Source organism: Seriola aureovittata, chromosome 5, assembly GCF_021018895.1.
Source record: "Seriola aureovittata isolate HTS-2021-v1 ecotype China chromosome 5, ASM2101889v1, whole genome shotgun sequence".
In the NCBI taxonomy this organism is placed as follows: Eukaryota; Metazoa; Chordata; class Actinopteri; order Carangiformes; family Carangidae; genus Seriola; species Seriola aureovittata.
This window is the reverse complement of record NC_079368.1, coordinates 9,056,266-9,069,324: the sequence shown is the minus strand read 5'-3', so window position 1 is coordinate 9,069,324 and position 13,059 is coordinate 9,056,266. Positions and strand designations below refer to the sequence as shown.

The following is a 13,059-nucleotide window of genomic DNA, read 5'->3' as shown; positions in this document are numbered from 1 at the left end:
AAGATATGATTTCATGTTGAACATGACATTCAACTTTTCTTTTGCCATGTAATATTTGTAAATCATTACCATTTACACATAGCACTTCACATGTTGAGGCTACGCTAGCAAAAGATAGAAGACAACAGGCCTGTTATCTGTTATTGGACAGAGGTTATCACTCATCCATTCACAAGAAAACAACACACACTGTGATCTTCTCCCACCACACAGTCATACACTTACGATGCTGTGTAATCATTCTGATACAACTTTCATGACTTTGCAGGTCACAAATAAAGGATTCAAGGGTATTGCCAGCAATAGTCATCACTCTGTTACGGACAGGGAGAAGACAAAAGGGGATGGGCACTCACGACTTCTTCTCTGAGCCAGGATATTTCTAGAGCTGACCCATTTAAACAGCCTGGAGAATGTGCGAGCACAGGTGCATCTGGATGGCAGCTAATGCCAACCAGAATGCGTAATTATATACATTACGATGCTATTAAATCGCAAATTGAAGCGAGTGTCAAAACTGATTTCTCACATGTAATTTGATGGGGGGGGGGGGCAAACTACACAGGATTTGAATGGGAGAAAGTCCTGGCATGGCCAGTGCTTAAATAGAATACATATAAGGGTTCTCAATTATTCTCATTCTTTTATAAAGGAAAAAAGAAAAGCTAATGTTAGTCTACAATTCAGTTGTTTCATTCAGCAATCAGACCACTCTTTGAATGGGAAACAGTGGCTGTTAACGGCTATTATACATGGCCTACAGCCTTGCACAATTAGTGCAACTCTGTACTGCTTTGCATTGTGCTGCTGTGGGATGGAGGGTGAATGATATCCATATTTAGAAGGACCTCATTGATTCTTCCTAAGAGAGGCACAAAAGATTTGTTGTCTGTCCAGTCTTGAATAGCGGGACCTTGATGACAGCCCTGCTTTATAAAACCTCCTGCTGGCCTCAATCACTGTTTGAAAATCTGATGAAACTCAGAGCGAGGGCAGCGTTCTCAAAATGTAATATTACAGCATTCTGCCTCTATGTTGTTACATAACAATATGATGGTGACAACGCACAGCCACAAATAATTCACACCATCCGAAAGGAACTGCAACCACCGAGGGGGCACGTCTTTTTAAGTCCAAATGTGTTTCCCCTTTAATAAACTTGCACACATGACTGAGTGATTCTTTAGCCAAAATGGCAGATGATGAAGGATGAGAGAGAGGAGTATGTAGTAAAGATTTAATTAAGCCTCACCATGGGATGTCTTACTGTGACTCCAGAGACCAGGACAGAGGAGTTTGTGTTTGCTCAGTGCAGCTGTGAATAATATCTACACTATTCTTACTTTGACCTACATGCACTACATGAGAGGAGGATCTGAGAATATGCCCACGAGTGCAGGTCTCACATCCTTTTCTTATTTTCACCGTGAAGCTGCCAGAGGGGGGGCGGGCAGGGGGTCTCCTTATGTTGAACCTTATGTTAGCTTTAAATTGTCAATCTCTGCTGGAGATAATCTGGGACAGGATAGACATCTGTGCTGTATGTCTCTCCTGAACGTACAGTCGATATGAGGCTGCACGGCTGAATCCCTCCCGCGGTGCATTTTGCAGATTGTTGTAGCTTTACGAGCAATTTTCACCTCCCTCCGTCTTATCCTGGTGACGTAGATATTCATGGTCTCCATGGACGACTCCCATCAGCACTTTCCTTCATTCCCTTTGAAATCGAATCAGTCTCTTTTGCTCCTACTCACTGTGGGTTGCCATGGATACTGCTCCCAAATAGTTTGGCTTGCACATGAATTTGTTTATGAGTGTGACTTGGAGTGGATTGGAATGTTCTTTTTTTGTGCAGCCAAAGTAAACATGATTTGCTAATTGAGCATGAGATTTTTTTTTTTATCAAATGATTTTTCTATTCTGTTCTATTCTATTCTATTCTATTCTATTCTATTCTTCCAGATGAAATATGCAGAGCACTTCAAGTGATCATGAAATCTCTTTTACTTTTACAGCATGCAGTATCAGCTACCTGAGGACACTAACCCTGGTTTACTTGGGGAAAAGCCTAACAATCTGCTGAATATAATCTAGTCTGATCCACCAGGGATCAAAACTACGCCAACGTGGATTCTTTGGTTCCCTGTTGAGCCAAAAAAGCATCCAAACACTTCACTTGGCTACTTTTAAATCCTCACAAGAAAACACGTGGCCTGAGTGAGTGGTGCGCGCCCTATATGAACCGCCACAACTGTAAATTATGTCTGGGGCACGAAAGTTGGACGGAGAGGATTGAGTGGTTTAATTTGTTGAGGACTTAATCAGGGTTCAGTTGGAATTAAGGAAAGACTGGGTGCATCTCCTGCTGAGTTCCTCAGATTCATCACTGCTGCACTTCACTTTCCTTGAGGCCGGTGAATCTGAGAATCTGCATATTTCATACAGGCCACGAAAAGGTTCTGTAAGATCTCAGGGAACCACCCACGTTCAGACACATGTCTATCTAAGAGGTCTAATTCTGGCTGTATGAAATATTAACCACTGCAGGGACCGTAGAAAACATCCCCAGCTTCCTCAGGGATTTCCTTTTGACGCAGTCCAGCTGAAATGTGTTTAATGTGTTTTCCGTGTTTCCTCTGACACAACATTACGGTCCAAAATAAGCGAGAGTGAGACTTGCTTTGTATTAGCCTGCCACATTGGCTATTTTTGGGCTGGACTTTGTAAGTAACGGGGGTTTAGCTTTGAGTGTGCATCCCCACATCTCTTACGTAATTCCCTCCAATGGGAACGCAGAAATCAGAAAGAAAGTTTGTAAACTTAATCTCACACAGAGTCAATTGGAGACAGCTGGACAACTGAAGGTTGTTTGGTGTGCCAGCATGAGTGGAGAACAGTGTAGGAACAAAGCAGAATGGCCAGATTCTTCCTTATGGCGCATTACAGCTGATATGTCCGAGCAGCATGAGAGCTTGTTTTTGAGGCAGAGTGAGGTGGTGTTCAGCCTTAATGCTGTTACTTTGTGGTGGTACAAGCCTGATTGATCCCTGTCAGGGGGGCCTTTAATCAACAGAGAGCCATTGATTTCCTCTCCACAGAGCGTACGAGGTGCCGAAGACACCTGCTAGCAGCCAGCTGACAGACACTTATGCCTGCTAACCAACAGCTGACACAAACTGATGCCAATGCACTGTGCTGGAGAGGGTGACTCACACAAGCTCAGATAGATCCCACACTCACGGATGCTGGATGCCGCACAATGTGAGATCCACTGTACTGTCATTCTGAATCATATCTAACACACGTGGTATGTCACAGATGGAGTCTCGGTTAGCTGTGGTGTTTTGTAACCAGGATGCAGGCAGGAAAAGAACCACAGATAATAGCAACGAAGAAGAAGAAAAAAAAAAACAGGTCACCATCTACTGTGCTCAAGCATTGGAAAGCAACAAAATGAGCTCTGTCAAAGCTAAGTATCATTGTGATCTTCAGCCTGATCAGCAGAGTTCATCTGTGGTGATTTCTATCTGCCGTGAGGGTGCTACAGTAAGCAGTTTTCCTGCGGCAGTCACATGCTCTGGGCTGGGGCTCACAGCCAGCTGTCCCCATCATCAATTCAGACAATGCAGAAGGCTGTGGTGAGGTGAGACTTCAGGCCAGATGTGTGTAGCACCGAGCAGACTGGGAAAGGCATCATGTAAATGATTTTAAATCTTGCAAAATTGCAAACAAGGATGATTGCTGTATCAAGGAAATCCACGTGTACAAGTTCTCAAAGCAGATTTCATCAGTCTAAATAGCTCATTATCAGAAAAGCAACAAGTTTCCATACACAGTCTGTCACACTAAAGCTGCAACGATTAGCTGATTAATCAGTTGATAAACAGAAATGTAATCGCCACTATTGCTATAATCAAATAACCTTTAAGCAGTTTTTCAAACAAAAAAAAAACTGAATGTCTGTTGGTCAAAGAGAAGACATTTGATAATGTCACCTTAGGCTGTGGGCAATTATAAGCTGCATTTTTCACAATGGTTTCATAGAGCAAACAATATATTCATAAATGGAGAAAAAAAAACATAAGTGGCACATTCATCAGTAATGAAAATATTCCCTCCATCTACTTCCTCCACAATTAAATAAAAAATGACAGTGTATTGGCACAATACTGCTTTTACTCATCACCAAGTCTAATGCATATCCAATGGTGTAGGAGGGACACCAGCAGTGCAAGTGTAGGAGAGGCCTGCATGCAGTCTTTTAAATGTGTGTGCAGACTTTCTAAAAATGTAATTGTCAGATCTGCTTTGCCTCCTGATGGAGAAAGCTGATTACAAAGCACCTTTACACTGCAGGATGACCAAACAGCCAGCACTTCTCCCGGAAATGCCATGCAGTTGTCTTTAGGATTCCACATTCAGAGATGAACGGAGAGACCGCATTGCTGCTCCGACTTAACACCCACCCAACCCAGTATCCTTCACCACCACCACCCCTCCGAACCCCCCAGCCCCCCCCCTTTCTCATAAAAACACGCACAACCACGCCTCCAGAGACACGCGCACAAGCGCAGGCTCACAGACACACCTCCTCCTCTCCATCCACCACACACAAACACACGCACGCACGCACACACGCGCACACACGAAGAGAGAGGCGAGTGTGAGAGCATCGCTGGGTGAAACAGACAACATGTAAGGCAGCATGAAGGACGAGTGCTCGGCTCCGGGAGGCTCACAGCAGGTGCGGTAGGGCTGAGGCTGCACCTCGGGGAGAGCAGGCTGCTGCTTCACCATGTCCCCCGCATCCGATCAGCTCACTGACGAGACGGTAAGGCCCCTCGTTCACTCCCGAAATCGTACATATCCAAACTTAGCCGAACTCATTCTCCGTAGCTTTCTGCTTCCCGGCGGTGCTCTGTCCTGATTTGAACCCGCTGCTTCGTTTCTCTCTCCGCAAATGATGTCACTCCGGGCTCAAAGGCGTCAGGTCAGCCACAAAAGGATGGAGGGCCGTCCGTGCCGCAGCACCAAAATAAAACAAGGGGTGCCCAAGTGCGTTGGAGCAAGTGTTTGGTAACGCTTCAAGGCTGAATGCGCCTCGGCGTGGCCCCGTGGGGAGTCTTCAGGCGAATCTGCATCACATTTGTTATTGTCTGGAAACCCTTGCAAAAGCGTAGAAAAGAGTCTTCGAAGTTGTTTTAGCTGCAAATGAATATGAGCCCAGTTAGTATCATAGCACAGGAAGATGCAGCCTTTGGCTCCATGATAGGCCATTACAGCAATTCATACCGACTATGAGTTCATTTTGTCAGACTGAGATTTTGCTCACAGTATGCAACTCGAGGAGTGCTTCGTGGTTTCTTTGCTGTGTGCTGTAGCCATGGAGACAGTATGTGGCATGTGGGTTTATACTAGAAAGTGTAGTCTCTGTGGAGGAACAGCCTCAGACCATGAAGATGAATAGAGGAAGGGATGCATCCGTTTAGTTAGTCTGAGCATCTTGTCCTGTCCTCGAATTCTGAAACAACAAAGCTGCAGTGTTTCACTAATCTTTGACCCAAGACCAGAGCGATCAAACACTTAGATGGAGGAGAAGCATTAATATTTCTACAGGGACTTAAAGTGTCACTGTGGTGGTCAATAGCAATGTAATGGTGACCTTACTGAAGACCTACATAATTAATTCTGATATTTTATTCATCTCTTGTGACATTTAAATACTGTAGTATACCTTGCATAGTAGCTGTACAGTGCTATTTTTCAGTACCCTTGAAAATCCATTCATATCTCCTTCAACAACATTATTTGATACAACTCGGTGGGGAGCTGATAGCTTTTGTTCGTATCTATGAATGTATTAAAGCGGTGAACCACTCACTGAATGTTCAACCTTTACATCCTGCACCTCATCAGCTCTGTTTTTTTAATACTGTATAATACAATGAGGTCTAGTCTAGGCCCTTGTTATCTTGCTGATACCTCACCTCATTCATTTAAACCTAGAGGGATAAGAAGGCTGAAAGTAAGATGGCTTTAAGTAGCCTATAGCTTTTTTCCTATTTAGTGGCATAAAGTTTAAACATGATTTCCACATTCATCACGAATAGGATATTAATGATGCATTGCTTTCTGCTGTGTTGGCACAAATGAATTAGTTCCAGATTGTATTCGTGTTATAATGACATTCAGACATAATTTAGACAGTGACCATAGTCCCAGTAGTGATAGAACAGCTGATAATTGTATAGTATGTAACCTGTAAGAGTTTTCACAGGCTTTCAGACACCTAGGAGAAATTGCTATTATACTACAAAATTTCCTTCCTACAATGTTATGCAGTTGTTAAATATAGCATGAAAAACGGATACCTAGAATATCTGAATTACTTGTTCAGCTGAACCACTCGCAATGTAAGATGAATACAGTAGTATTTACTATACAGAAGTTAATGTCATGATATATGCAAGGAAAGGCCGAGTGTAAAACTGATTATTCTAAATTCAAGTTATCCTTTGAGACAGTCACTTTTTAAATAGAATAAAAAATGCTTGTACGTAACTATAGCTGTTTGTTTATTTTTATGAAGAGCAGCAAAATACACACACAAGTACACTACAATATGACTTGGAACAATAAATTCTATCAAACCAAGCAAAGCAGTGAATAATAACAGCACAGGTTTGTCTGTCGAGGTTTGGTCGTGTGTGAACAGACGTGATGCCGAGGTGTGTTGTGGAGACATGACAGGGAGATGGCTGGTCAGTCCTCTCTCATCACGATGAACAGATGGTAACTCAGGGTTAGCTCATGGGTGAGTGCCAACAAGAAAGCCCATGTGTGTGACATATAAAAATCCATTGTTGAAATTAGCGTTTTTCTTCACAGAACTAAAAAAAAACCTTTGGGATGTTCTTAAGTTTGAGAGCAGTTGTCTGTATATTATTTATTGATAAGATGTGAATAATTCAAAGAGTAGAAAACCAAAATGGTTTGTTGCACTGAATTGGTTGGTGGTTACGTGATTTAATGGTAACCCAATACATGCTGCAGTAATCCAGTATAATTACTCCAAAATGATCTTAGGTGACATTTTCATCAGGAATCTCAAGTAGTTGAAAATAACTTAAATGTTATTGTCTGACATCATATTTAATGATTAATCTTTCAAACAAGTTTATAAGTAAAACAAAAAGTAAAGACTTCTTCTTAACAGCATTTTGGTGTATAAATGTGTACAATAATTTTTGCATTTTCTATAATAAAAAAACTGTTGAATATTGATGTGACTTGAACAGCTTATGTTAGTATACAGTGTCTCCAGTCTATAAAGCTCATGTCTTGTTACTTTGGTTTGATTACATACACACTGCCACCTCAATTATGCACAGTTAAATCAAGTTTTTAAAATAATGACTGGTTGTCAAGTTGCTCAAATACAACACTATTGTTGCGACTGTTGGCTTAACATCTTCTATTAACCTGGTTAGTAAATGAGCAACTACATCTGTTAAATTTATACCCATTCATCTTGACAGGAATCAGACTGAAACAGATGTGTGTAGATTTGCTCAGCTGACTGTAAATTAAATGTACTAAAATGATTTCAACATATGATCAGAAATTTGTTTCACAGACTAAGCAAATATTAACCGTGGCCATTCAGTTGTATTTGTTTTATGTCTTTCCACAGGCTGTGTTGATCTTGAATCACACTGAATGGAGAGCACTGAAGTTCCTTTAAGATGACACGGACGCATCCCCCTGATATACTGGCATCGACTCTGTATCGGGACATTACTCTAAATCCTATCACTGACCATTCAATTTCTCTCCACTCCTCCCGGCAATGTGACTTGAAAATGATTGATAAACCAGAAATCATCAACAAAAGACACTGCCGTAGCTTTGACTTCATTGAGTCACTGGATGACCCGCAGTCTTTCTCTTCCTCAATGGAGTACCCTTACAAGAGGGCTGAGCATGAGACATTGAACAAAGATCTAATGTGGAATGGACTAGATCAACAAGGTCATCTTCGCTTTTCATCTCCTGATCTGTTTAACACCAGGCAGTTCCAGCAGCACACCAGCCAAGACAAAACCAGCCATCTTACATGGTCGGATTCTAAAAAGAGAACAAGATCTAAAAGTGCTCCAAGAATTAAGGCCACTCTCACTCCTGTGCCCATCTCAGTGTCTCCACCAGGAGCCAGGAAGGGGAGGGATGCACTTCAGGCTGCATCAGATACCCTGAGGACCTCTGAAACACATCGAGAATCCTACTCCTCAAACAGGGCTTTTTTGAATGAGGTGCATCCTATCAAACTGCAGCCTCACTCTCCCCTCTATGTCTCAGACTGTTTTGAGGAGCATAAACCTGATAAACCAGCCATAACCCCTCATGTCAGGTGCCGTGTAGACATTAAACCAGATGCTGCTGTACTGCAGCACACATCTAGGCAGGTTCCCAATGTACGGACTGAGCATCTTTGGCAGAGATACTCCCAAGCCAGTAGCAGTAGAGGCTTGTATGTACCACGGCAGATTGTCTCCTCGCCAACGCCCACTCCAAGCGAATGCTACAGTGGAGATTTTAGACAAGGATACCACTACACCACCAGCATGTCTCCCATCTCTTACCAGCATCTAGACATGCACAGAATGCCGTCACCAACAGCACCATATCTGAGTCAAGAACAAAGAGCTTACTCAAATCCTAACATACCAACCAAGTTTTTCTATACAGAGGACCCTGTTCGGTATCCAGTCCATCCTTATTCTAGAACATACTATCAGGATGATCGGTCCAGTTTAACCAGCCACGGTAGTACATTGACTAGTCAATATGATCCAAGGACTCGATGGGTGCACACCCTTCCTGTCAGGTCGTATTACACGGACCACCTGTCCAACCGAGAGCCAGCACACTCTGTATATAGTAGGCCTTACTCCACAAGCGAGGCAGGATCATACTTTTCTCAGACTCCATTGTCTAGATCTTACTATGGAGAGGACAGCCGCTTCAATCCGTACCACATGAGTAACTCAAGGTTGTTTTATTCCAAACCGTTCAGCTCTCCTGAAGAGCAGTACTTTCCATCAAGGCCATATCATACAGAGGGTCGTCGACGCCCTCGAATGTCCCAGGCCTTTTCAGATGACTGGTATCGCTCAAGTATATCTGGTTACTCTAACCAGTCCTCTCAACACACACCACCAAGAGTAAGGCAAGACCCCAGTATACCCCCGTGGTTTACTAGCAGCTGTGTGGAGACAAGTAGACTAGGAGCAGAGGTTAAAAACCACTCCAAGTCTTGGGACAATATTCTATATCCACGTCATGACAGAGAGCAAGCAGTGCCTCGTGGACGAAGCTATGAAAACCTGTTTTACCAAGCAAGGCAGGGAGCATCCTCTGATATTACATCTCAACCTGTTATTCTTAACCTCTCAAGCTCGCCAAGGCGCTATGCTGCACTGTCACTCTCCGAAAACTCATTAGAGAGGGGCTCGAGCAATCCGTGGAGGAATACCAAGAGTGGGCACTGGTTTGTAACACCTGAGATCACCATAACAGACAATGATATATGTGCAGCAAACAGCAAGCGGCGCAATGTGCACTCTGTCAGCTGGGATACACTGGACGGTGAAAAGACACCATCTCCGAGAGTAATGCATCAGAAGCAGCCATCCACAACAGCAGAAATAACCAAAGACAGGAAACACAACAACTTCTCCCTCCAGCAGAGTCTAGAGCAACTGGATGAACTCTTAGCCGATTTGGTTGTGGATTACAAACCACCAACTAGCAGAAAGTCAAGTGAAGACCTTTTGGACCAGCTGAAACAACTAATTACTGAAGACGATGACAAAGACAGAGGATCTGCTGGACTTGAAAACTTAGGATGTCTGAACACACAGCTCCTATCCTCTAAATCCAGCCCTGACACAATCAAAGACCCTGATAGTGGTTTTGATGCTTTACAAAGGAGTGCAGAAGAATGTTCTCCAGACCACAGCACAGATGAAGATGACACTATGGTGTGTGCTAACAAGAAGTGCAAACGGATTGAGAGTATGTTCAACGCCTGCTTGTACTTCAAATCATGTCATAGTTGCTACACCTTTTACTGCTCACGTAACTGCCGCAGGGATGATTGGGAGACCCATAAAGAGACATGTCTGTACGGTCGTGTCAGCAGTGTGTGTCGACACACTCTTAAGTTCTGCAGAGAGAATTCAGAGATCCACAAAGCCTTCTCTCGTGTTGCGAAAGCTGGCTACCTCTCCAGAGGGAGAGGAGTTCTCTTTCTGGGTTTTGCTAATCCAGAGACAGCTGACAACTTCCTGCAAGTTGGGCTTGAGAGCCTCCTCATGTCTCCCACATACTTATCTCTCAGAGAGCTGGATGGTTTCAAGGACAACCTAGGTGAATACTGCAAGGAACTGCAGCAGGCAGGTAATGAGTATGACCCAAATGAATGTTTCCTTTTGAATGTATCCATAGCTGTTGGTGAACTAGTGCCTAATAGACCTTCACCAAGGGTCCAAGCACCAACAGTTCGAAAATATGCAAAGGTGTCCTTGGCCTCCTCGAGCCCTGACAAAAAGGTACTCAAGAAGGATAGTGAAATGGAAACGCTCATCCTCACTCCACCTCCAGGCACACCAGACATTGACAAGGAGGGGGAGGAGGGAAGAAAAGCCAGAGAGGTCTGCTTTGTCAATATCCAGCGTGAGCTCAGGACCAGGGGAGTCTTCCTTCGTCATGAGTATCCCAAAATTTATAATCAGCTGTGTGAGTTTGTGGAGACCAACAAAAGGTTCACTCCTACTACGATTTACCCAATAGATAAGAGAACAGGGAAACAGTTTATGTGCATGATCATGGCTGCATCTGAGCCAAGAACACTGGACTGGGTGGGTACTCCTCATCTTTTGGATGATATTATATAGTATAGCACTAAATAGTAATGATAATGATGTCAGTACACTATGTACATACTGTAAATACATGGTGTGATTTAGCAAATTGAACACTGATATGGAAATATGTGTGTACATATGTGAACAGTCTCCCTTTCTGTCTTTCTCTTATTTCTCTTTGTTATCATACACACACACACACACACACACACACACACACACACACACACACACACACACACACACACACACACACACACTCTCACACACACACACACACACACACACACACACACACACACACACAGTATACAAACACACTTCTAAAAGTTGCCCTATGATGTTTTTGGCCTGTTTTGATCCTGTTGCACTCAGAAGAGTTAATAGCCTGCATGTAGACTAGGCACAAACCCAGTTATCCAGGTGTTTAAGATGTGAACATGTATGATCTGTGCAGTTTCTGCAGCCAATGTATGAAGCACACAATATTTATGAAGTACACATCTCATTGCCTCCACATTATAGTAGGCACAGCCAGGTCTCGTATTGTAACAGTCACCCACTTTTGATTTTTCCAACTAATGTTATATCAGAAATTTATATTATACCTTGTTACAGTGGTTGTAATATTACAACTGTTTATTAGTATTTAAGTATTATTTCCTAAGTATAGTGTAGTTGTGTGGGTATTTTATTTTTATTATTGCTAAATTAGTTATCGTTTGATAGACAAAGAAGTACAATCAAACCACATATTTGTTTTCCCACTTCATTAAGAATTTTTGTTGGAACTTATTCCATCTCGTGATAAGACTTGATGTCATCCTTGTATAAATTGCTTTGTTTGAAAGTGGCCTTCAGTCGAAAGAAAAAAAAACTGCATTTGACACAAAGCAATGTATAGGTTTAGCTATTTCTAAAGGCTTGACAGCTGTTGACTTAGGTTGTTTGAACTACCATTGTAAATGAACAATTATTTTGCTCAAAGCATGTTATTTATATTCAGGTATTTTAATATTGATATTGCTTATAATTAAATTTATTATGTTAATGAGATACAATTTGATGCATAGAAATGTAAGAGGTATATTATATATATTGAATATTAGATCATTTGAACATTGCGACCTTGAGACCTTATTGTAACTAATACCACAGTTTGTTCTTAAACAATATGCAATAAAAGAGCAACCTTAACATCTATATTGTAAAACCCTATTTTATTATTAATATTGAATTCCTTGGAGCCAAGAGCTGCAAAGACTTTGTTTGCACTAAAACATAAATTATAAAATAAGAATGTTCCTAACATAGCTGCAGCACTCAACCCTGATATGATGATATGCCTGCTTCCATTGCCATTGCTGACTAATCTAAGGTTGCTCTTTTACTTGATTATATATATCTTTGTGCAAGACCTTCCTCGACTTTCTATTTTGTGATGTTTATAACCTATATATAAATATATAATAAATGGAATTTAACGAGTGACCTTGTGGCTTTGCATTTCTCCTCCAGAGTTCTCCTTATTAGGCATTTGAACAGAAGGGTAAAATGATATAGTTTCCACACTATGTTTTGTGAAACACATGCAGGAATGTTCAAACAGAAAAACAAGAATCAACCCTTTCACTTAAAAAGTAGAGAGAGACTATGTACATTACAAAAGAAACCAGAATCACAATTTATTTAGTTTTGCATTAAGTACAAAACATGTATCAAAACACAAAATGCCAGTAGGTGGAAATCTTTTAAATTTTATTGATCAAGTGCCCTCTTTTAAATGATTTTAATACTCTGATCTACTGATTTCAAGATTTTGACTGTATCAGCATTAATGCAAAGATGAATGTATGACATGGACATGTTTATGATGCCTGTTTACAGTCATCATCTCAAATATACAAGTTTAAGATCAGGATAAGGGGGATGAGGTATGGAGCACAATGTTATAGTTAAAGCTTTAAGGTAGATGTGGCAACTAACCTTTCAACCAACATGTAAATTTCCATGGGTAAATCTGCTCTGATGAAGACATACATGCTGATTGTCAAAATATAAGTTGCTGCTTAATAAAAGCTTGAACTATAACCGTGTGCTCCAAATCCCACCCCTCATCCTTTTTATTCTA

At 41.7% G+C, this 13,059-nt stretch overlaps 1 protein-coding gene across 1 annotated transcript; it reads left to right on the top strand.

Moving 5' to 3' along the window:
- Positions 1-4,547: 4,547 nt before the first annotated feature.
- unm_hu7912 (un-named hu7912) lies at positions 4,548-12,416 on the top strand. Its single transcript, XM_056376691.1, has 2 exons — positions 4,548-4,831; positions 7,694-12,416. Exon 2 carries the CDS (start codon positions 7,746-7,748, stop codon positions 10,956-10,958), a length of 3,213 nt encoding a protein of 1,070 aa, XP_056232666.1. The 5' UTR covers positions 4,548-4,831; positions 7,694-7,745; the 3' UTR covers positions 10,959-12,416.
- The last annotated feature ends 643 nt before the right edge of the window (positions 12,417-13,059 follow it).